Raw genomic sequence first — 26,081 nt, 5'->3', positions numbered from 1 at the left:
TGCGGCCATAGGATCCTCGGATCCCTCCCAGTTGTCCCCATCATCCGATTCCTGGTATACAGGAGGAAGGTACGGATGTGTCTCTAGCGGCACCGAACGCTGCGTCCATCGACGCCGGAGCGGCGCCGGGCCCGGAGCGGGACTGAACTGGGGCTCGACGTCGAGCGGAGTCGGCGTCGGGGGTGGTACCGGTGTCGACGCCGGCGGAGGAGGCGTGACGAGGTTGACCGGCGTCGGCGGGGACTCGGGAACGGGTCCCTCGGGTGCTTGCGGCGTCGAGGCCGGAGCCGTCGACGGGGCCGGAGCCACCGGCAGGCAAGGCAGCCCTGTCGGGTCCGCGGGGCCCGAAGGCGCGCCCGCAGGCGTCGACGGCGGAGCCAGGCTCCTCATGGCCGAGAGGAAGGCACTGACCTCCGCCGGCGTCGCGTTAGTCCCAGGGACCGGCGGGTATGGGGACTTGCGCGGCGCCTGCGGCTCCGCCGGAGCCGCGGGGGTGGAACCACCCAGACCCTCGGCCGAGTCGCGCGACCGGCGAGGTGAGTCCGAAGAGCGGTGTCGCCTCTTGGACTTCTTGGAATGCTTCGACTTACCCGAAGACTTGGATCCCGACGACCGATGGTGACGTCGGCTGCGGCTCCGCGACCGATCCTTGGACCTCCTCCTGGACCGGGATCGAGAGGCGCGCGGAGCCGAGTGGCGAATCTCGAGAAGCTTACGGGACCGCTCCCGTCTAGCCTTCGAGGTCAGGGCCTTGCAGTCCGAACACGACTCCGCGTCGTGGTCGAGGCCCAAGCAGTACAGGCACCAGCGGTGATGGTCCGTAACCGACATCAGGCGGTTACAGTCAGCACAGGCTTTAAAACCAGGCATCCTACCGGCACCGGCGTCGTTAGACAAGATCAAAAAGGATCGAAAAAGTTAGTCAAAAAGTGACTAAAGGGGTAGCTCTCCCGGATCTGCGCTTACTGGCGCGGAAAAAAGAAGAACTGACGTCAGTGCGCGAGGGCGGCGTCTAAGAACTCCGACGACGTCATTCCGGCGCATGACGCCGACGACGGACGCAGAGCCGCAGACGACGCCTAGCGACGCGCAAGGGGTATTGCTGACGAAAAATCTTTCGGATCCAGTCTGACGCCTGGGGATATTCTAAGGTGAGGAATCTAACTAACGTGTTTCTTTCAGATTCTCCAATCAACACCTGCAGTCCCTGTGGCTTGACCGAGAGCAGCCACCAACTGACAGCCCCCAAGCCCTATAGGCTAACATTGGGCCTCAGCTCTCTGCACCCGGCAGTCCTAGTGCTGCTGAGGGTGATCTGAGAGTGCATCCTTGACCCTGGGGGAACGCAGGTTCTAACCCCAGAATACCAACTCCCAGAACAAAGTACTTACCCTTTGTAAGAAACTGGCTCTATATATACTGCACCAAAGTGTGGTACAGTGTGTACAGAGTCCAAGAGTCTCCAGAGGTTTGGCAGAGGTTACAGTTAGATAGAAACGTACTGCTCGACCAAGCTACCACTTTAGAGAGTAAGGCAGTATCAGAGGACAGTGTAAAGCATTTGTTCTACACACTCAGTCAGCAAATGGTCTCACACACTCAAGAACTGAACTCTAGGCCAGTTGTTGTGTATAAAAAATATATTGTTGTTTTATTTCTAGAACCAAGCAAGCCTGGTACAGGTAAGCATATAAATACTTTGCAGTAGTAATTGTCTTGTTTGAACACTGTTCGAAATTGCTGTAGAAATTATACTGGTTTTGGTTTACAGTTAAGGAAGCAGTTTGCAACACTTAGCAGGTATAGTACATTCAAATGAATGGGCTTTTTCAATAAATTGCAGGTAAGTTACTTTTGGGATTACTTTTTCTAACACAGTGTTGGATCCTAGATTCAGCACTGCGACATTTCCTGAAAACAGTTGAGAAAATGCATTTTAGTTCGATGTACGATTTCTAAAGAATATTCTTGTATTTCAAAAGTTGACACCTAGAAACTTTTTCACAGAGAACCACCAATGTTATCCTATGGAAGGAAATTCAATTCACAGGTAAGTTACTCTTACGTTACTTTTCCTACTCAGTGCTTGATACCTAGAATAAGCACTGGGACATTTCCTGATAACAATTGGGAAAATGCGGTTTTGGTTATTTGTGCGATTTTTAAAGAATATTCTTAGTTTTCAAAAGTCGACACTTCGAAACTTTTTGGGAGAAAAACTGTCAATGTTATCCTATGAGGAAAAGCAGGTTATCGGTTTTGAGGTAAGTACTCGGTCTTTGGAGTTGGGGTTCTGGGGTTAGACTCAGGGGTCTCCCAGGGTCAGTGATTCACTGTTGTTGTACCCTCAGTGGCACTAGGGCGGCCGGGTGCAGAGTGTTGAGGCCCAATGTTATCCTATGGAGGATAGGGGGGCTCCGGTTGGTGGCGGCTGGCAAGCAGGCCACAGGGTTGTGGGAGCAAGGCTCCTAGGGTTTAGCTCAGGGCAAGTTGGGGACCAAAGAAGCACCAAAGGTGCACCCTCAGCGACACTAGGGCGGCCGGGTGCAGGGTGCTGTTTTGAGGTCGGGCACCCTGTTGATTTCAATGGAGATTCTCCGGGACAAAGAAACACTGCAGGCTCGGGGACGAGGATCTTCCAGGAGCGACCACCACTTCGAGGGGTAAGTTGGGATGTTGTGGGTTGGTTAGGCACTGTTGGTTTGGGCACAAAAGGCCGTGGGGCGTCGGGTGCAGGGGTGCCTTTTGACGTCGGATTTTCTACCCTGTTCTACCCTGTTCTGGTCGCGGTAGGGGGGGTCCTCTGGATTGAGGCTGCAGGCGTCATCAGGAGGCTTGTGGCAGGTCAGGGGTCGCTGGATCTCAGGTCAGGATCGCCGGGGGGACCTCCTCGTGGTGTTGCTTCACTCGAGCTCAGGCCGGGGTCGGCGATTGCAGAGTGTGCTGGATATGCAGTCTCAGGCTGGCACCAGAAGCTGAAGTTTAAACACGTCCGGTGTTCTCAGGAGATAGAGTCCTGGAGGTGAAGGCAGGCAGGTCCTTCGGGGTTTGTGAGGTTGCTGGCTGCAGGCCACGCCAGTATTTCGCAAAAGCAGATTCGAGGGGGAGACAGGCCTGTAGGGCTGGGGCCAAGTCAGTGGGCGTCGTCCTCTTGTTAGCTCTGCACGGCTCTTCAGTCCTTCTTCTTATCTTCTTTTCTTGTGGTTTCTAATCTGAGGAAGCAAAGTTCAGGGTGCCCCCTAAATACTAAATTTAGGGGTGTTACAGGTAGGTAAAGGGCAGAGACCAATGGGTCCCTTCCCTGGGGTGGGTACACCCCCTATTCTGCCACTCTCCTGTGGGAGGGGGGCAGGAACCTGTTGGCTGGGTCCCCCCATCCTCAAGATGGCGGGGACTCAAGGTTGTGCTTCACCTCGCCTCCCCCACCTGAGGGGGGGAGTTGGCAGAGGTGGGCACACCTCCCTTCCTCACTTGTTTTTCCCGCTGGTTCTCCCGCCCAAAGTGGGGGTAGAACCAGTGGGGACCAGTTGCTGAAAGCAGCAAATGGTCTGGAGAGGCTCAGAAAGGCGGCATGCCTATGAAGCTTCTCCTTCATGACCCCTGCTCATCTTGGGGGAGGAGTGTTGGCACCTCGTCCCAGGATGTGCATTGTTTCAGGCCCCTGGTAGCAGCAGGCTCTCGACCCAGGGGTCCAGAAACATGTCTGATGGTGGCAGCCTACGCAGCCACTCAGTCAGGTCACTAGAAGTTAGTCGAATTTCAGGGGGCATCTCTAAGATGCCCTCTGTCGTGCATTTTACATAAAATCCCACACTGGCATCAGTGTGGGTTTAATGTGTTATGCCCCGCGGTCCAAGCTCGTCAACGCTACAGTATTTAAGGAACCCCGAGGCAAGTAAACGCGCTTAGCGTTCTTGCTTCGAGCTTCATTTCCGTCCCACGCTTAGTTGACTGACTTCCGGTAGAGCATTTCCTGCTTCCGCCTTCGTTCCCGTGTGCGAAGGCTGCTTGCCGTATCGTTGCCGCTGTCTCCTCCATATGCGGCATTCCGTCCTGCGGCCATCCCCACCTTCGCTAGCAGGTTGGACATCGCCTCTCTCCCCTTAGTGCAGAGAGAGAGGTTCCTACATTGTTCCTGGCTTCCCGTAGCACTCAGCATCTGTTACCTTTTCCCGCGTTCGTGGCTCACAGAAGCGCTGGGTCACAAGCGCTTTCTTTTCTTTCAAGCCGGGCTGTTTTCATTGCACTCCACGTTTACTAGGGAGTGTCTAAGTCCGCGTTTTCCGGCCCATACTGTATCAATTGTCCCCCTCCTTATTTTCCCCCGTTATTCCCTGCTTGTGGCACTCAAACCAGTGGCGGACTCTGCTCTCTCCATCGGCCAGGCGTTATTCAGTTTGAGTTTAGCCTGGTAGTGTTCTTTTGGGTTGCACATACTAGTGTGGGTGTTTCCACACCACTTCCTATTCACGAAGGTATCCAGTCGTTCCCTTGGGATATTTACGTGGATCACTGTGCTGACTCACCTTCCAACAGAATCACGGTAACAGCGCAATGCGCTGCTTCATTCTATAACAAGTGTATGATATATGTGAGAAGGGGAACTCAGTGGGACTCTCTATTGTTTTGGCAGATTGTGATATATGTCTCAGTAGAACAACTACCCTCCACAGTGGTCTCAAGGCAAAGTAGAATCCGGGGAGTCGGTAGTCCTTCAACAGAACTGCTGGGGGTAAGCTGCATGTAGGATTAGAGTAGGCTCTAGTACTAGTTCCTACTCCCTTCTAACTTTGTGCTCTCATTTATGTAGGATGTTACATTTGACTCCTTGACGCCTCCCCTCTGCAAGATTAGAAGTAACCACACAGTGGTAGGTGAAGTCAAGAGTCCAGTCATACAAGAGGGTTGTTCTTATGCAACAGTACTTACACAGTCTTTATTTTTACAGGGTGTGTGCGAGGTGTGTGTCCCCTTTCTTCAGAACCAGACGCCAGTTACGCCATTGAAGTTCAAACCCACCTTCCCTTGTTTTGTTTCCCTCTTTTCCCCTGGCGAGTCAATCGAATCTCTAGAGCCTGATAGAGTCGGAAGACCGCTGGGGAAGACTGAGGTATTCTCATCGGGTTCCTGACGCTCCTGCAGAACTTCCTGGCAGCCCTTACATAATGTGCTGAGAAGTTTGATACCAAACTTCTCAGTTTTCAGTGGTGCTGTGGAGTTCATAATGATAAACTCCTAGCACCATATACTCTTAATGGCAACTCTGCACTTACAGGGCCCAGGAATGGACTTGGGCACTGTAGGGGTACAGGGCTCATGCACCTGTACCCTCACCACTGGCATAGGGCACCCAGCTAGAGGGGTGACTGATGTATGCCAGGGCAGTGGTTTGTGGGCATGGCACCCAGGGATGTGTGCCATGTCGACTCTTTGTTTTGTTCTGCACCAAGACACACAGCCTGCAAAGGCAGTGTGGGTGTGTCAGGATACAGGACCTCTAAGGGTGGCACAATAAGTGCTGCAGCCCTTAGAGGCCTTCTCTGGTCACAGTGCCCTGGGTACCTGTGATACCATTTACCAGGGGCTGACATGTGGCTAGAGATGCCAATTGGGTTTAGGCTTCAATGCAGGGTTAGGGAAGGAACACAGGCCCTGGATACCTGATTGGCAGGAGCCCAGGGCACACTCAGTCAAAGTACATCAGCAATTCAGCAAAAAGTGGGGGCATACCATGCAAGAAAGAGGGCACTTTCTCACACCTTTTAAACCGATAACACTGTTATCTCACATAGGATTGCATTGACTGATTTTCTCTGAAAATTCTTCTATGTGGAATTGGTTTGTATGGAACATTGAAAAACTACAAATATACAAAACCAACAAATATACAAAAAGATTACTTACCTTTTGTCAAGGAAATGCGTCTAGTAACTTAAAAAGTAATGTGCACAGTAATCTGTAAAGTAACTCAATCAATCAATTATGGGTTTGTTGAGCGCGACTACTCACCCGTAAGGGTCTCAAGGCACTGAAAAGTTATTCCGAACTGTTGACTTATCTGTAGTTCAACCAACTGCATTTGATCCTACATTCAACTGTAATTTACAGCATAAGTATTGCAAAGTATTATTTCACTTACCTGCACCAGGCTTGGCTTGGTTCTAGAAATAACATAACAAAATAATATTTGTATACAAACAAAATTGGTCCGAGTTCAGTCTTTGAGTGTGTGACAACTCTTTTCCACTAATACGTCCAACCGTTAGCAGTGGTGGCCAAGAGCAGAGGGCTCACAGCAGTATCATATGCAGATGATACACAGTTGGTAGTTGCACTCTCTGACGACTCCGCGCGGGACGCTTGCAAGTTTCGGAGCGACCTCGAGGCTGTCGCTGAGTGGAGGACTGCCAACTGTCCACAGCTCAATGCCAACAAGTCTGAGGTCTTGCTGGTAGGGACAGATCCTCGTTGGGTTGTGCACCCGCCCCCAAACAGGTGGTAAAAAAATCTAGGTGTCTGGGTGGACTCTGCCCTTAGCTTTCGGATTCAAACTAAGAAAGTGGCAGGGACCTGTTTCGGCATACTGCGAGCGCTTAAACCGATGCTGGGGTTTTTCGACCTGTAAATCAGGCAGGTTATTGTTCAGGCCTCCATCCTGTCGAGATTGGACTACGCTAGTTCACTATATCTGGGGACAAACAAGACTGAAATTCTGAGATTGAAAAGGGTCCAAAATGCTGCTGCCAGAACCCTTCTTGGCCTGCCTAGAACTTGCTCTACCACGAGCTCTATCCGCCGGCTACACTGGCTGCCTATGGCCAAACGAGTAGAGTTTAAGTCTCTTTGCTTTGCTATTGATATTTTTAATTTTTCTTCGCCAGGCATTCTGCCCAAACTGCTTGTACCCTATATTCCTTCCGGGCAACTTCGTTCGATGGGGCAGCATCTGGTGGTTGTTCCTCGGGTGAGGAGGATGCGTGCCGGCGGGCGTTCCTTTTGTACTTTGGCAGCCAGGCCTGTTCCCTCTCCCGTAGCAAAGCCAGTTTGGCTTCCCTCCCTCACTGAGCTGACAAGTACAACAAAACCTACGTGGGACCCCCTGAAAAATGCCATAAAAACTTAAAACGCCAAAGGGCCTAAAGCGTTGTTGGATGCTAAACGTGCAGTAGCAGGTGTACCTATCAACAACTAATGCTGTTCATTTCATGATCGTGATAAGAAAGAGATGCTGAGCACAACCCACAGGGCTTGAACCTACATGTGGCACACACATGCATCAGCAGGTATGTTACACACTGAGTGATCTTCCTGTACGAAGACACTGAGGGGCAGAATTACTAAGTTTCCACTCGACGCAGAGTTGCGTGAAACGGAGAGAGCAGAACAGCACCATAGCTACTATGATATGTCACACTTTGCTCGCCCCTTGCGCAGTCTAACGCCAACAATGGCGCCTTTGCACCCTGCTGTAAGGATGCCTGTGTTACAAGACCAAAAATAATCCTTAAAGGTAGTTTCCTTTTTTCCTTTTTCCACGTGTGATGCCGAAAGCGGCACACATAGAACGAGGAAGTAACAAGGAGAAATCACTACATCTCTCCCCACTGCACCTGGGTCTAGGAGGCTTTGACGCATTCTCATGTTAGCTGACTTTAATAAATCTGGGGTTGTGTCAAAATTCATGGGTGGATGTATAGTAACACCTACAGTCCACCCATGGAACACCCCCGATGCAAAGTAACGCAAGGAAGCACATAGCACAGCCTTGTGTTACTTTGAATTGACTAAACTATGCAAAGTCACTCAAAGTAGCTTTGTGTGGCTTAGTAAATCCTAGAGAAGGACTTGCGACAACTTGCGTCATGAGAGGACAACGCACGTCCCTTGTAAATCTTCCCTGACACCAGATTTCAGATTTCATGAAGCTGCCCCCTGTATAGGCATGCTCAGGTCCCTGCTCCCAAATTACCAGCAGCCAAAGAATAATCTTCATCTGTCTAAACCTGGCAGATATTGGGGTTCCTGGGTGAAGAATAAGAACCCAAAGTCCATCTGTGCCTGTCCTCTTGACTTCTTATCAGCAATAGGCCGGGTCTGGAGGCTCCGTGGACTAATGCGTCCACTGTAGGGCCCTGTGTTTGACCTCATGGTCACAGGTTCAAATCCCAACAGGTCCACTCAGCCTTTCATCCTTCTGAGGTCAATAAGAGGAGTAGCGTTGAGTTGAGTAACAATAAACATCTGTTTTTCAGCACCAAGAGCCCTTCGGGGTTAAAGTGCCCTTTACAAATACACATGTTGTGTTATGGTAATAGGTGTTTTTACATTTCTTTCCACAGCTTGCCTACGGGGGTATTACAATGGTGTTACTTTTTCTCTCCTTGTTCGAGCTTGGCATTGCCGTTGCCACCTCGGCCTTTGGATGCATCACCACCTGCCTCTGTCCACCCTGCTGCGACGGTCCACAGGTAACTCCATGTGACTGCGCTGTGGTCATCTGCCATCACATTTTGTTGTAATGTAACAGGGCATAGACATTGATGACAGACTCTATATAGACCCTCCTTTAGAGACTGTTGGAACTGGAACACTCATGTTGAATGTGTAGTAAGTGGGTTTTGGTGAATGTGTCATTGCATTTCTATTTCAGGTTATTGATTTTAAGGTGGTTTCTACCAAAGTATCAAGTTTTTAATATCGACCAGCACTTACATCGACTATGCAGTATCGACACCCAACACATCGCAAAGGTCAGTAGATGTGGAGTTAAGAAGAGTTCATCTATTCCACATATCTCCTTACCTTGGAGATAGGGCGGTACTCAATATCCGGGAATCGATGTACATGCAGGTCCGTATTAATGGCCTCGATGTTTTGATACACAATTATCAAGAAGTATGAAAAAAAGTGATGGATGGAATGCTTGAATTAATCTCAGCCACGGTTAATTACGTGGGCCACATCCGAGTCTACCGTCATTATGCACACCCTGTCACCTCAGTTTGGACCCAGCCATGTGCAATCTTGACCCAGCTCCAATAGGAACAGTTCAGACCGAAGTGCCAGGCCAGGACCTCCCTGAACCGACAGACAAGCAACCCAAGACACAATCATGAAGTGCCTCATGAGATGCAATGAAGCCGCTCCACAGTACAGGAAATCCAGGCCTGCTAGCAACAGCAAATAGTTTGTTGCTAACTTCACGGCCCATAAATGTGGTCACAGTTTCAGCATCTTCATTTCAATTTAAAGCCTGATTACTACTTATGACCAGTACTTAATTTGAGGCGGTGGTTTCCAGTGCTCGGCACCCGCACTTAGTTGTTAAGACCAACACTTTTGACAGTCTGTCACATGGTGGCGCTGTTTGTTTTATTTAGAGATGAGCGAACAACAGTTGCTTATTAATTAAAATGCATTAAAAATGACTCATATCTGCCGCCCAAGCCATTCCTATGGCTTTGAGGGCCTATAATAGTCTCAATGGTCACACTTGTGGGAGTGTGAGGGTTAGTAGTCGTGTAGGAAGCGCTGGCAGCGACAATGAGCGGTGCAAGCTCCCGTGGCCTCCTGACCAGAGCCCTGGCACTTTGTTGCAAATTGAGCACTGGCTAGGGTAACACAATTTCCAGAATATCGGTGCTACCACAACATGTCTGACCATTTAAAAATGAGGATTTATGCTCATAGTCAGTATGACACTTACGCTGCACTTAGTTCTCTTTTCAAGGGCCTTTCATATTTTCAGTGGTTCCGCGCCATAGTCCCAGTTGTTCTGGCACTTCTTGCATGTGCAAACCTTTCTGCGAGCACTGAATCACCCACTCAACCACCTCCTTAGGGGCCGGATTTAGGGTTTAGTGGGCAGGGTACTCGTCACAGCGGCAACGGAGTACTCTGCCAGCCTCTTGGCATGCCCGCCCTATTTTAAGTAAGGTGTACCATTATGTTTAAGTCATCTGATCGTCCACCGTATTTAGAGTGGGCGGCCAGATGACTTTTTTTTATTGTCCGTGAGGGACAGTAATAATACAAAATGACCTCCATGTGCAGTTTTTTTTGCAGTTTTTTTTATAGATAACGCAAACTTGACCCACAGGTATTAGAGCACTTTGCCTGAGCACCAGTTACATTACGCAAGGACACTTTCACTTTTGTGTTTTTTGGGATATAATGGAAGGAAACGCACATGGTGTTGGGGCCATTAAGTTTTTCTTTTCTAAAAACAACCCTCGGCTTTGTTGGTTCATACAGACCTACAGAGTTCACAGCAGGGCCAGTGCTGAACTCTAAACTTGGTTGGTAGAGTAAAGGCAGAGTGGCTGAAGTGATGTCCTCCGCCACCCGACTGCCTTTACTCCATCCACAAAAGTTTAAATCAGGCCCTTTAGCATTAGAGAAAACCTGCCTTGACACCATTAATCTATGCTGCTGTATGACTCCCTAAGAACTATCTCAGTGTGGTTGTCATTTCCACCCTCTTTCTCCTCTCCTGGAGTCCTTCACAAGTCAAAAGCCTGCAAAGTCTCTTTACGGGGAACCATTGGCCCATCGGATCATTCGACTCTCTCAAGGGAGCAAACCAGAGAAGCCCAGGGCCACTCAGGGGAGGTGGTGTGACCGATCTCACTGGCACACAACAACAGCACTCAGTAAATCATTGTCCAGTCAGTGCTTTTTCTTACAAAGGGAAAAGAACTTTATTACACACACACACTACTAAACACTGCACATTAATGTACACATTTCTACAAACAGGCAGTTGGAAATACCTTTGGTGACACAAACAGAACAGTTGGCACCCTAGCAAGCCATAACCATACACTTAAACACAATGTCGTAGGGTGCAATTGTAAAAGTCTGGCCTACTGGTTGGTCAGGTTGTGACCACAATTGTAAAAATAAAAATGTGACATTTAAAGTCACTGCAAACCACATTACCAGATGACTCTGATGGTACCATCTCACAATGACTTTCATTAATATTAATTAGACCCACTGTTCATGTGAACATATTCAATAAAACATTCCCAATTCAATCACACGTGGACATTAGTCCTTTTTTAGGTCTCGCCTGACCCAGCACATGCGCTGGGTCAGACGAGACTTTTTGTGAGGGCTCAAAAAAGTGCTACCACTGTAGCCTAGAGCTATAGGGCATGTGCGCGGGCGCGCGCGCCTCACGTTTGCGGCCGCACGGCCGCTTTGATGTTTGATCGCGATTGTGATCACTTTCACTTTCGCGGCCGCTTTGATGTTCTCCGTGAGCCAGGTTTTTTTTTCCTGTTTATTACTTCTATGTAGTAATGGTGGCACCCATTCGCCACCATTACTACAGAGCAGTAATAAACAGAAACAAGCATTGGCATAGCGAATAGGTCTCGCTTTTGGGACCTTATAAGTATTTAGTTATGCAACTGTTGCATGGCTAAACACTTATAAGGTCCCAAAAGCGAGATCTATTGGCTATGCCAATGCTTGTCTATTTTTACACTGCAGCCACTTCAGCTTTAGCATACATACCAACCCTCCCAATGAAGGTGGGGGGCTACCTAACCCTGCATGAAGAACCCCGATTCCTCTGCGGGTTTCCTCCGGCAAGGACTGGTCTTGTTTGACTCAGAGTATGCACCGTCAGTAACCTGAGACTGCAGGCCAGTGCATTACATTTTTTGTCGCGCTCTCGTAACCCGCCATCACACTGTCTCCATGTCCCTGACAGATTAAGAAAACAAACCTATATGTTCATTTAGCCCCAGTATGACAATAGACTTGATTCAAAAGTTAATGAGAGAACTACATTCTCCCGATTATTTTAAATAAATCTACTGCTTTCCTCTTCTCAAATGGTGGCATGTATGGCTTTGGGACCCACCAACAGAGTTCTCTACACTCCACAGCCTCTGTGCAAAAGGAGTGCTTAAAACACAGGGCAGGATTTCATCTCTGGGTGACTGATGGAAGCTTTTCAGGAAACATCTGGGGCTGCTCTACTCCTGGCAACCCCCCCAAAACACTTGCCACCATCATTGGTAGGACCCCTGTTCTTCATCACAAAGAGAAACAAAGCGCATTTCTCAGCCCTCGTGAGGACTGATGGGCGCTCCATCACCCGGGGGCTTGAATGAATGATGAGCGCCTCGGGCATTATTACATGTGCGCGTAGAATACAAACAGGAGTCGTTGCAGAATTAGGTATGACTCCCCATGCCGTCTAAACCATTGAGCACCCCGCATCATGTAGTGACCAGAGAACCAGAAATATCATAGAATTGTATCTACAGCGCAGTAGATAGTAGATTCTGGTCTCAAATTAACTTGGAACGATCCGGTAGCTTGGTAATCACAGGGGCTTAAAGTCTGCACGACTCAACTAGCAGGAACTACCCGAACTTGGGAAAGTGGGGGGAAGAGGGTGTCAGAGAGGTGGAAGGAGTTCCTAGGATCCAGTGAGTCTGCAGTGAAGACAAGAGAGCTCTGGTACATTTTGCCTCATGTAGGGGAGTCCGGGGGGGAGCTATCCATTGTGGTTGGGGTCTGTATGGGGCCATCTCCTACTGGCCCTTCTGGACCCTCATTGGAGGCCCCTCGAATCATTGGTGAGGACTGCTGGTCAGGGCCGTCAGCTGGCGAGAGGGATTCATAAGGGGTCCGGAGTCCGGTCAACCTAGACAACAGCACGTCACAGACATGTGCTATTGGTCGGTGGCGCAGGCCCCTCACCTCCTCGTGTCAGAGGGCCATTCCTTCTGCTTACGCCCATCGCCTGAAGGCGCCCTCCCAAGGAGTGCTGGACGGGGTGAGGGGAGCTTCCAGTTCATCATGATGGAGCCCTTAGCTAGGATGAGGGTCATATCTAAGACACTGAATGCTGTCTTGTGCTTCTTGGGGCGTCTAAGGATTCCTGAGGCACAGACCTCCTAGGTGTCGATTATGGTTAGCCCTCTGGCCCTGTCCAGGCAGCGTAAGATGGCCTCCCAGAATGGATGAAGTTGATACAGTCCCACAATATATGGTGTAGGTCTGCAGCTAGGGTGTTACATCTGGCACAATTATCTGGAGACCCTGGAAAGATTCTGGAGATTCATTGTGGATAAAGATAGGCTCTATGGAATATGTAAAACTGGCTCAACTAGTGGCCGGAAATCTTCAGGTAGGCCCGTGCCCTGGCCCTCTCCTTCTCATGAAGGCCATACCAAAATCGGTCTCCCATGTATCTCTCAGCTTATGTAGTGATACCTGTGTCTGTGCCGCGAGGGCTCCAGCCAACCAACTGATCAGCCTATGGCCTTCCTCAAGAGTATATAGAGTGTGGAGGAGTGTGCGGACAGCTGTTTCTGAGTCCCCAGAGGTCTCTGAGTGCCCCAGTGAACGCCGCATAAGGCTGTACTTGTCTATCAGGGCTTTGAAGAACAGGAGCTGTTCATTTTGGAAAAGATCTCCCACTGTGTCCAAGACCACCTGTGTCCAGGGTCTGCCGCTGGTGGAATGGCCACTGCGGGTTCTCAGGCCCAGCAGGGAGGTAGCCGGTGTATAAGAGGCCTGTGGGGGGGTGAGTTTTAAGGCTTTACTAAGGTATCTCCAAACCACCTGCAAGAGGCATGGGGACTGGGGCTGCCAACTTGTGTTGGGGAGTATCCACTGCGGGAGGGTTGCCTAGGTGATTGGGGGAGGGGTCGACTGTGCTGGTGTCTAACAAATAAGGTCCTGACAGCCAATATGAGACCCATTGCAGTTGGGCCGCCAGATAAAAATGCTCGAAGTTAAGTGCTCCTAGTCCTCCCGTATCTGGGAGACATAGCTACTTTCGAAAGGGCCACTTGTCTCCTCGAGAAATACCACATAAATTCTGCCAGGTGGGTGTGGAGGTTCCAGAAGAATGAACAGTTGAGCATGACCGGGTATTTTGCAAAATGGTAGGGAAGACGTGGGAGCATCCCCATTTCAGAGACTGCTATCCTACCCATGACAGACAGCGACAACAACCTCCAAAATGTTGCCTAGGAGCGTAGGGTCATCACAGCCAAAATCAGATAAGCGTCTAGCAGATCAGGGGTAGAGTGAAATATCCAGATTCCCAGATATTTGCAAAAAGTGGGTTCCCAGTGGACTGGTCCTTTTCCCATGTCCAGTTGTGGTCTCACATCTGGGGAGAGTGGGAACATACATGACTTTTGCCTGCTGATACATAGGCCCGAAAGAGCCCAGAACTCAGCTAGGAGTTGTGCAATGGAGGGGCAATCCCGTGAGACGCGCGAAGATAAAAAGTCCATTGCCCGCATAAAGCAATATTTTGTGGGTAGTATCTGGAAAAGGTATTCCCCAGTCACCGCCTAGCTGTAGAGCTCGAGCCACCAGGGGCTCCATTGTCAAGGTGAAAAGGAGGGGGGGGCAGGGGGTATCACTGCCTCATCCCACTGCCTACTGGGATGGTGGTCAGATAGCTGCTTCCCGTATCGCACCCTGATTGTCGGATTTGTGGAGAGGAGGTGGATCATCCAGATAAGGTAAGGCCCTATTCTAAAGAACTCCAGTATGCTAAAGAGGAACTGCCAGCAGAGAAAGTTAAAGGCTTTGTGTAGATACAGGACTAAAGCCATTGACCCTGGCCATACCTCCCATGCAGCCTCTATAATTCTGTAAGTTTAGGAGATTGATTTCTGCCTGGGACAAACCCATTTTGATCTTCGTGAATCAGCAGCGGGAGTACCTGCTAAATACGGGTAGCTAGGATCTTGCAGAGGATTTTATAATCCATATTTAGAATGGCTGTTTTGTGATTGGAGACTATATCTGTCATGTCTTTTCCCGGTTTTGGCAAGGATACCAATGATGCCTCACAGAGCCCTTCCCAATGACGATCTTGTAAAGTTTCATCAGTTTGGGACCTGGGACACCAGTGAAGGTCTTTTAGAACTCCACCAGTAGGCCATTCGACACAGGAGTTTACCTGGTGGCCAGTCCAGGTACGGTGGGTCTAACTTATTGTTCCTTAATGGGGGCTTCTAAGTATTCATGTTCCTCCGCTAAGAGGTAGGGGTTCAGCAGGGGGCACAAAAGTTCTTGTAATATACTGTAAAGGTATGGTGTATCTCTTTTTGGGTGGGGAGGAGGCTGCCCATCAGATCTTTGAACACAACTCTTTGGGACAGTCGGCTTTCATGATGAATCAGCCACGCTAGGAGATACCCTGATTTGTCTCCTCCTGAGTGTGTGTGAGCCGTGTATGAGGTGAAATCTAGACATATCACCTTCTCCAAAAGCTGAGCTTTATTCTTGGGAAGCTAATTCATAGAGGGCCAAAGTGACGGGTCCTCGACCCCCTTCTGCTCCTGATCTATGTATGTGCATTCCACGGTTTCCAGTGCATGGAGTAGTGATTTCCGCTCTACAACTAATACCTCGTAGGCATAAGCCCCTGATTGCCACTGTAAAAGCCTCCCTTACGATTGAATGCAAAGATGCCGTGCCCTTATTGTGTTCAAAGTATTCGGTGAAACTGTCAGTCATGGACTCCAGGAAGGCAGGGTCCTCCAGGGTGGAAGGTTGTAATAGCCAGGTGGGAATTGGGGAAGGTAATCTGCCCCATCGGATGTGAGCTATCGAGAGGCTATGGTCTGATTGCTCTCAGCCCAGGTAGTACGGTGAAGAAATGGAAGGACACAGGCGCACACTGTCCTCCCCTTCGGGATAGACATTGTTAAGCACGCCAATGACACCTAGTTAGTGGTGGCCCTAAACCACCCAGGATCCACCTTATCCAGTCTAGGCCCCTGCCTGGAGAGAGTCGCCAAATGGATGGAATTCTCCTTACTCAAACTAAACAGAGATAAAAACAGAGTTCATTATGCTGGGCAACTCACCCATTTCTGGCATTGGCCTGGCTTGGCCAAGCTCTCCCAGCTCCCCACCCACACCCAAAAATCAGATCAGAAGTCTAGGCATGTGGCTAGATCAGTCACTCACTTTTGATCATCAGGCAACTAAAATGGCAGCATCCTGCTATGGCATCCTGCGGATGCTCCGTAAAGTCCTTCCGCTTTTCCCTTTTTCAGCAAGAAGCCTCATGGTCCAGGCTTTAATCCTCTCTTGCCTCGACTATGGAAATGCTCTGTATTTAGGAGCTCCTAAAGCTACCACAAATAAACTGCAAGTCATCCAGAATTGTGCAGCATGGATGCTTTTTATGATTCCCAACAGCCACTCCTCAGGGCCTGCTCTGAAAACCCTGCACTGGCTCCCGGTTGCGGACAGAATAAAATTCAAGTCTCTACGTATTGCCCACAAATCTTTCTGGAAGAAAGCCCACCCCATCCTCCAAGCCATCGTCTCCCCTTATAACCCTCATAGACTCCTTCATTCATCCAGTCTCTACCTACCTGCGATCCCTAAACTCAACAGGATGAGAAGTGGTGGTCGTTCCTTCCACTTTACTTGCGCCAAGCTCTGGAACACACTCCCCCTCCACTATGATCAGAACTAAATCTCCTTCCCTTCCATAAACTTCTGAAAACTTGTTTTTTTCAAAACCCCTCCTATTAAGCTGTCGTTACCTGCCTCTCTCTCGGCTAGCGCTGGGACACCTTCGGGTAGCCATGCGCTCTACAAATATCCATAACATAACAGATGGATAGAGCACACCAAGTCATCCAGCCAGGCATGCATGTCTTGGACCAGCGTGTAATATAAACAAAGTCAGATCTCTGGGTTATGGTGGATTAAGGGACCACTGTGGGAGCCGCTGCGTGAGACTCTGCGCATTAGTGAGCATCAGGGTATTGAGAAGAGGGAGCAGAGAGCGGTCCATACTGGGGTATAACACGCTAGTAAAGTCCCCCCCTTTCATCCATTACAGAAAGGTCCCAGAGATCAGGCGGGAAGGCAGTCGATGGAGGAACTGTGGTTTTTCAGAATTGAGAGTGTAAATGCTTCCCAAAGGTCGAGGGTCGGCCATCCAGTACAGGCTCAAGAATAACAAAGCGGCCTCACAGGCCTATGTCCTTTGACAGCACTGCCCGTCTATGCGTAGGTCTTATAGCATTTAGAAGGGGTCTGCATGCCCCTTGCTGTATGCCCCTTTTATTCCTGGAGATTATTTGATAGCATTGTCTGTTAGTCACATCTTGTGGAGTACTGTTCCCTGATAATCCCACAGGGGGACAAAGGGTCCTGACTGTGGATGTAGTTGGGTGGGGCCTATGGGAGTGGCTAGGAGGTTAGGAGGGAGAAGGGTAAAAGCGATGATAACATTAAAAACATTGAACTAGAAAACTAAAGAAAAGAGATAGAAATACAGCAGACAGGGCGCACAAGCCCAAGCCCTCTGCTCAAACCATGGAAATAATGTCTACTAACAGGGTGAAGTCTTGTGAGGTGAGTCTAAGAGTGTGGATACAGGCTGGGCTTCAAAGTAGTAGGATTTCGTATCGGGGCGTCCCTTATCCAATTGGCCCAGAAGAGCATCCAGTTGCCCCACCTGGTATAAAATAAATAATTTTGGCGGTGCAGGTTGGGGCCTCCCGGTCTGAGTTGTAAAAGTAAGAGAAACAAGCATTGGCATAGCCAATAGGTCTCACCTTTCGGACCTTATGTGTTTAGCCAGAACTTTTGGTTATGCTGTAGAGCATTGTGGCTGTTGGAAAGTTATAATAAAAAGTGTTAAGCCTTTTTGTTACCTTTATACAAACGAAGACGACATTTTATATAACTGAAAAACCGGATTAAAAAAAGATTCTTACATAAAAAATGTCTTCTAGTTTTTTTGTACTTGCACTGCTAGCAACTTCTTGTCTGTTCTCATGCTTGTTTGTTATATTTTTTTATTATGGGGAGCGGAACATACATAACAGGTGAGTGGAGGTTGAAAAACAGCAATTTAATTAGAACACGAGCAGCGGACGGACACTAGGGGAGAATCAACAGATGCCAGATTCTGAGGGCAGACTGACGTGCTGCTTAGGTGGTGCGCTGATGCAAAATGGTGGTGGTGAATGATGTTTGGTGCTCAGGTGGTGACACTGTATGGTGTGGATTAGAGGTATGTTGTGGATTGTGGAGTTGAAATATGTTGTTTGGTGTGTAATTATGCGGTGTGGTTTGGAAATGTGTGGAGTTGATTTGCGTGGCCTGGAATTGTGGTGTTCAGTGAAATTATGCTTAGTGAAATTGTGTCATGTTGATTGGTGGTATGTGGTATAGAGTGCATTTATGTGGAGTGTATTTATGTTGCATTGAGTAGAGTGCAATTATGTGGCGTGTAATTATGTGGCACTGAGTGGTATTATGTGGAGTGTATTTATGTTGCATTGAGTAAAATGTAAATATGTGGTTTCTAATTATGTGCCACAGTGGTATTATGTTGAGTCTATTTATGTTGCATTGAGTAGAGTGTAAATATGTGGCATGTAATTATGTGGCACTGAGTAGTATTATATGGAGTGTATTTATGTTGCATTGAGTAGAGTGTAATTATGTGGCTTGTAATTATGTGGTACTGTGGGGTGTATTTGTTGCACTGAGTAGAGTGTAATTATGTGGCATGTAAGTATGTCACACTGAGTAGTATTATATGGATTGTATTTATGTTGCATTTAATAGAGTAATTGTGACGTGTGATTATGTGGTACTGAGTGGTATTATGTGGAGTGTATTTATGTTGCATTGAATAGAGTGTAATTGTGACATGTGATTATGTGGCACTGAGCGGTATTATGTGGAGTGTATTTATGTTGCATTGAGTAGAGTGTAATTATGTGGCATGTAATTATGTGACACTGAGTGGTATTATTTGGAGTGTATGTTGCATCGAGTGCCGTGTAATTATGTAGCATATAATTATGTGGTGCTGAGTGATATTGTGTGGAGTGTATGTTGCATTTAGCAGCGTGTAATTATGTGGCGCGTAATTATGTGGCACTGAGTAGTATGTGGAGTGTATGTTGCATTGAGTGCAGTGTAATTATGTAGCATATAATTATGTGGCACTGAGTGGTATTGTGTGGAGTGTATGTTGCATTCAGTAGAGTGTAATTATGTGGTGTGTAATTATGTGGCACTGAGTGGTATTTGGAGTGTATGTTACATTGAGTGCAGTGTAATTATGTAGCATATAATTATGTGGCACTTTGTGGTATTATGTGGAGTGTATTTATGTTGTATTGAGTAGAGTGTAAGTATGTGGCATGTAGTTATATGGCACTGAGTGGTATTATGTGGAGTGTATTTATGTTGCATTGGATTGAGTGTAATTATGTGACATGTAATTATGTAGCACTGAGTGGTATTATATGTAGTGTATTTATGTTGCATTGAGCAGAGTGTAATTATGTGGCGTGTAATTATGTGGCACTGAGTGGTAATATGTGGGGTGTATTTATGTTGCATTGAGTAGAGTGTAATTATGTGGTGTGTAACTATGTCACACTGAGTGGTATTATGTGAAGTGTATGTTGCATTGAATACTTCATTCAATGCAACATAAATACACTTCACATAACACTGTGCCACATAATTACACACCACATAATTACACTGTACTCAAAGCAACATAATTATGTGACGTGTTATTATGTGGTACTGAGTGGTATTATGTGGAGTGTATTTATGTTGCATTGAGTAGAGTGAAATTATGTGGTGTATAATTATGTGGCACTGAGTGGTATTATGTGGAGTGTATTTATGTTGTATTGAATAGAGTGTAATTGTGATGTGAGATTATGTGGTACTGAGTGGTATTATGTGATGAATAATGGGAAATGCAGTGATGTCTCTTCCTTTGAAGGTGTGTGAGACTGTTCAGTGAAGTGTGGTGAGTCTGGCATGCAACTGTCTCTACACCAGTCCAGGAGACTGTAGATGCCAGCTGGCAAGACATTATTGGGTTGGGGGGCGGGGGAGGAATAACCTTCGAGCATGCCTGGTTTTTAGTCAATAGCTGCAGCTTGTAGACCTACCTATCATTTGACACTATAGCTCCCAGAAATCGTTGCTTCCAGGGCTGGTGTTACAAATGACAGTGACCCGTTTGGCAACTATTTAACCGTTTCCTTAAGAACGTGCCACAGTTCTCGACAGACCCATCTGTTTATTTCTACATGTCCGTTCTCTGAATATCCAAGAGCTGTAAATAACAGGGGCTATTATTAGCCAATTGAACTGAGCTCTGTACGGATTTTGAAGAGACTGAAATGCTCAGTCAGTGTTTAAAGGCTGTAAAGCTGGAGCTCTGCGAAAAGATCTTTGCAGCAGATCCATCCATCCAGTGAATTGATTGACCTGTGCAGCATAGATTAAGAACGTTGTTTTTCAGCTTTGCAAGCCTAGTAGCGAAGCTGATGCTCTTAGACAGAAGTAATGCCAATCTTGGTACTGCGGTCTGCTACAGCTATCCAGATGCAGCCTTTTCTCCAAGTCGTAACACTGAAGAGGGCACTGTAAAGTGATGCTTAGTTGGACCCGATCCCGCTTACCGGCCCTGCTTGTATTGTTGGAACATCTTTACTGGTACTATGCCAAACTTGCGACAAAGCAGTGTTTCCTCCTCGTAGCGACTCAGTTTACACTGCCAACTCTCCCTTCAAAACACCATGCATCCCATGCGTCATTGCACTCCATCCGCGTCATCACCCAGCGTGCTGAACAGCACACAGCAGGCTCAGCCCAGTAGCACACCTCTTTAAAAGTCAACCACAGACATATGTTTTGTGTAGAGTTATTGTTGCAAAATCATCTCGGTCACGCTGCAGTACACTTAATATGCTACTACGGTGCATCCGTATATATTTATTTAGGAGCTTATATGAAGCGCAGCCTCTACCCGTCAGGGTTACTTAGCACTCAGAACTTTAGGGTAGGTATGAAAGAGCAGGTAGACCAAAGGGAGTTGGTTACAGAGCAATGTTTTTGAATGTCCTTAGAAGAGCAATCGATGTGGTAACAAACCCAACCAGTTTTGGGTCCGTGCATTCTAGGGTTTGGGAATATGAGCAGAGAAAGCAGACACCCTCCCAGTGACTTTCTACAAGCGTGGAACAGGAAGTAGCCTCTGATTAGACGAGCACAAGGAATGATTGTGAACACAGTATGTTTCTGCCATAGAAATATCGAGAGCCACGCCATGGATTGCATGATTTTTGATTTTGTTTATTCATAATGTGCAACAAGATCAGAAACCTAGCTTTAAAGCACAGAGCATAACAAGCGTGGCCGCACGTGCCAGGTCGGCGGCGAAAGTGAAAGCGCCGTGTTTGCCCATCTGTTTCCAAATGACACGGGCGCAATAATTGGAAACAGATGGCACTGCTGCTCGCTCCCAAGCACCCTAGGCCAGGGGACAGAGAAGGCGGGACATGCACCCGCCTTGGGCCAATTGCGTGCTGTCTTTCTTAGAAAGACGCATGCAAAGTCCAATAGTGGGTGATTAAAAAAAAGCACACGTACGAGTGAGTGTTCAGATTATTAAAGCCTTTGAAGCCTCGCAGAGAAGCGCTTGTGCGCTGGCTCAGGCGAGACCTACAAAAAAAAATAGAGTCCTCCTGCACTGCTTTGCATATGTAGGCCAGGAGAGAAGTTCATTCTGAGGGCTCAGCGCAGGTCTTAATATTGAGATAATTGAATGGGATAGGTGAGGACAGAAGTGCCTAATGAGAGCATGATATCACTTTCCGCTGGAAGAGCCGAGGGTCGGGCCACAAGTCTGACCCCATGCCGGGAGAGGAAAAGAGTGTGACTGACCTTGCATGAGGAGACTGTACCTATGGCAGATTTAGAGTGTGGGAAGAGTGAGCAAATGCTAGGTAGCGAGCCAGGAGAGACCTCATGTGTGAATGGGGGTCCACCAGTCTCATTAAACAGTGGTCATCGTAAACTGCATCAAGCCTATGATAAACAGCAACTACTAAGCGAAACAGGCAGTCAACCACAGCAGACTAGTGCTCCTGTGCCACCAAGGTGTACACAAGTCACGACCAGCTGGCAGGGCACACCCATTGAGCCAGTGTCTCTCCAGTTACTGGCCGATGGAGGCCGCAAGTGCCAAAGACTGGAGGCTGCCAGAGGAGGCTGCTGCAATGAGACTGCCAAACTCTCTTCGTCCCCAGGAAGCCGCAGGAGCACAACATGCATCTGTCCTGTACACGCCAGGGCTCCAACTGCGGAAAGTAAATAATCATTGGGCTGCAGAGCATGAATGAATGAGAGACAAACACACGTGGAGGCCTGCTGCCAAGTGAAGTCTTTTACTATGCTAATGTAACACTGAAGAAAAACAAACTGAACTGCTGGTACACATATGCATAGTCAGTATGTGTCCCAGATTGGATGCCAAGGATCACAAATGCTGGAGAACTTCGTTAGCATGTGTTGGACCTAGGTTCAAATAGGATTGTAACCCTATTTTGCATTTCCCGAATTGCATTTTATACTATTGAGTAACACTGTGGAATTAAAATACTTTTTTTGCTGAAAAGAATACCACTGGGCTGGACAATACTTAGTGCCTGTTGGTTGAATTTCTCCCCCCAACCTGAAAAACATGTCTGCTCGCCTTCGCGCCCCTGAGAATCCAGCGCAAAAAGGGTTGCACTTAGCCCGGTGTGCAGCCCCAAAGAGGACGGATCACAAGACAATATTTGCAAATTACATCAATTGCCCCATTTTACTATATCAGTCCCCATTCAGGGGGCAAAGTGCTAAGGCAAGTTTGTACGGGGCAGTTCAGGGTGACGGTGCAACGTCTCGGGCAGTTCGGAGTATAAGTGCATTGCGCACAAGTGCACTCAGAAATCTTTGCCTTGGTAAATTAGAAGCTCCGAGAAAAGCATCAATATCTTTGAAGAGTTATAGCCTTCCGAAGCCTCAAAAAGGTTTCCACATGCTGCCATGTTCAATATTTAAAAAAATTCTCAAAACCCTTCTGTCACTGCACCTTTTATTCAGCACACCTCGTAAGGGGCAATTACTTCCCACAATCGAGGAAAGAACAAGATTGTAGTTTGTGAACCATTGGCAAGTGCAGGCTGGCTTGGCAAAACCTTGATCTTGGTGCACAGATATAGCCCTTCGCTTATAGTGGCAATGTTAGCCTCCAGGCGTTACCCCGAAAAGCAATTCCTTAGAAGGAAAAAAAAAGTTGACATTAGCAAAAATAAATAAATAGAAAAACACCTTCCTAATGACAGGCTAAATGACATGGACCAGCGCTCACCGACCGTTAACCAGAACCACAAGATAGCAACTAAAACAAGCGCGCGCGCCTCGCGCAAGTAGGGGGTGGGGGGAGTGCAGCCGAGAGCAGGCAGCGTTTCCCCTGCGGGAGCGAGTGCAATAATTGCTAACATATGGCGCCGCTCACTCCCGCAAGGGAATCGCCAAGCGTGCACGCTTTGCATTGAAAGCAATGGAACGCGTGCACGTTTTTGCCTGCAAAGCTGAATCGATTTCTAGAGGTCTCTTTCCTATGCAGCGCATGCGCGCTGCGTAGGCGAGACCTAAAAAGGGGGGTGCTCCCAAAGCCATCAAGCTCGATCCAGTAGGCCTGGCTGGGGGTTTATCAGTTCAGGTGATGAGATCTACAGTAGGTTGTCTGCTGTCTGTGGAGTCACCCGGGGGAAACCAAGGCTCTTCGAAGGGGATGAGGTCAAAGAGCCAGCATCGGAGTCCACTGATGAGGAATGGGAAGAAACACTGGCGGAGTACCGGAAGATAGATGCATATCCAGAGCCACCTGACAAACACTCCAGCCTTGATCTGGAGGTCCAGCACCCACTATCCGGGAGCTCTGTTTTTAGCCCCTCAATAATTCTGCCCGCCCGCCCCCCCTTCTCGACAATGCCCTGCTCGCTGAAGGGGTCAAGGTTTCCAACCAGTCCAAAGTATCTGAAGCAGCTGTGAAGAAGTGGGTTTTGTAGTCTACATTGACTTTCAGTTTGGCTGAATAGAGAAGGGCATACCTGATCCCCCGCTCGCCCAGCCGTCGCTGAACCCCAAGAAAGGATGCTCGATGTCTCTGGAGTGCCAAAGTGTAACCTGGGAAGATAAAGATCCTCTGGTTATCCTGCAGAAGGGGGTCCGAGCGTCTCACCATTTTAAGGATTGCATCACAGTCTTTAAAGGGGAGGATGTTCAGCACTATTGGGTGTGGGGGTGCCCCATCCGAAGGACGTTTTCCAGCGCTCTGTGGGCCTTTTCTATTGAAAGGAATGGGGTAAGATCTTGGGCTTTAGTAGGTTCTTAAAACGGTCCCTATATAGTCAACCATATTAGGACCTTCACTGCTCTCCGGCAGTCCCACTATGCGGATGTTACTGCAATGGACGCATCCCTCAGCATTGTCGCCCAATCCCTAATAAAGCAGATCTGCTCTGCGAGGTCATTGAACTGGTACCAGAGGTCTGAGGAGCGGGGTAGTAATTCAACGTAAAACCAGCTCAGAGCCCCTTACACAGCTGTACAGCAGCGGCTTATCATAAAAGGGGAACATTTGCGGGTCTCACTCTCAGTCCATTTCCACAGAATTTACTGTCACTGAGACTTAGTTGGGGAGACTCTCTGACAGTAAAAATCCCAAACTGGGTAGTCAATAAGTAAATAATCCAGCCAAGCCCTTCTCTCAGTACTGTTTCTTAAAGTCCTTTATTTGATGATCCCATCAGGTATAGCAACAGCTTTGCTGTCAAGCCAGACCTAAAAATACTATTTTCATGTGTAAGCTGAATATACATTAGCATATTGTGTCTGATTACAGTTGCAACAGGCATACTTTGTTTGTGTTCTGTAACACATATCCATATGAAGTATAAATAAAAACACTTGAAGTTCAGCGGAATTCAATAAAACCATTAGAAATCAATAGTTGCTAAATTACTTTCTGCTAAATCATTCTTCACTTGTTTGTGTTAATATCTAACTCCCAGGAAATAAAGATTTGATTAGCTACGCTCTTAACAGGACTAGGATATAATGATTAAAATGTATTCTGTCAATGGGCAGCTGTGGGATTCTCGCTTGGTCTGGTCTGATGATGCATTCATTGATAAAGGACATAGATATTACCATTCGGTGCCGCTGAGGATAAGTGTGCGGTGGCAGGAGGCTCGGTGAGGCAGAAGATCGCACTATCACGATATGCTTCTATCTGCATGATGGCTCTCTCCTGTGGCTCTGGGGGATGCACAGCTCTACCTGGGAGGTCTGGGCCCTGGAACTGGGGAATTATACTGCTGGTTACCTGTGAAGAACCAGTTCTGCTTTACAACCCCCCCCCCCCCGTGACCCTAGTGTGCATCCTTCGATTTGTACCAGTTCAAGTGAAAGACAAAACCAGGCGACATCAACCACCGATTGATCACTCACTCTATAACTAGGTTGACGCTGCACAAGTACCTTAAGTGCATACAAGTTATCTGTTTAGAGCTGACACCTAAAAAAAAGAAGATACTCTTCTTATTGTCTCTCTCCCTTCCTCCTCCTTCCTCATGAGCAGAATCTAACGATGGCTAGTTGTGTTAAATGTAGAGAGTCAATCATTAACTCATTCTTCCATCCCTTAACATTCAGCTGGATTTGACATTATACAGGCAGATAATGCTGAGGTGGTTTTGAGTTCTATGATGACGGTGAATGAATAACCATCTAAGTAACACACCTGTTGTCTCTTGCTTACAGCCCTTGATTATCATGCAGAGCGGCCCAGCACAAGCACCCATGCCCTAGCAGTTACCAACGATGGTGCCCTCAACCTAGCCCACCAGATAACTTCTGAAGCCAGTGTACCCTCTGACATGGAACCCAGCCAGTATCAACAGCTGCAGCCCGGAGGGGTAATCATGGAACGGATGGTTCCAGCAAGTTTACTACTAGTAAAGCACCATTGTGGCACCTAAGAAGTGACCTTGAAGCAGGGACAACTGGTTCCCATGGATCCCATAGCTTACTGGCGGCAGTCCTCTTGCTATACTAAATACTGGAAAGGACTGAGAGAGACGCGAGCATGAGCATCCAACCTTGAGTAGAACCGGTTGTAAAGACTTCTGATGTGACTGCAATAGCCAGCAGGGAATAAATTGTCAATAAAATACAAATCA

At 47.9% G+C, this 26,081-nt stretch overlaps 1 protein-coding gene across 1 annotated transcript in view; it reads left to right on the top strand.

The window, feature by feature from the left end:
- The window catches only part of LOC146839411 (membrane-spanning 4-domains subfamily A member 6C-like), a 173,438-nt gene extending 147,558 nt beyond the window's left edge, over nucleotides 1-25,880 (top strand). Inside the window, exon 6 of the mRNA XM_085650796.1 lies at nucleotides 25,663-25,880. Within this exon, the coding sequence (XP_085506922.1) occupies nucleotides 25,663-25,880 (218 nt within the window). The remainder of the gene's footprint in view (nucleotides 1-25,662) is intronic.
- The last annotated feature ends 201 nt before the right edge of the window (nucleotides 25,881-26,081 follow it).

Source organism: Triturus cristatus, chromosome 4_1 (assembly GCF_964204655.1).
Source record: "Triturus cristatus chromosome 4_1, aTriCri1.1, whole genome shotgun sequence".
Lineage (NCBI taxonomy): Eukaryota > Metazoa > Chordata > Amphibia > Caudata > Salamandridae > Triturus > Triturus cristatus.
The sequence above is the reverse complement of the archived record's forward strand: the minus strand, read 5'-3'. Positions and strand labels throughout refer to the sequence as shown.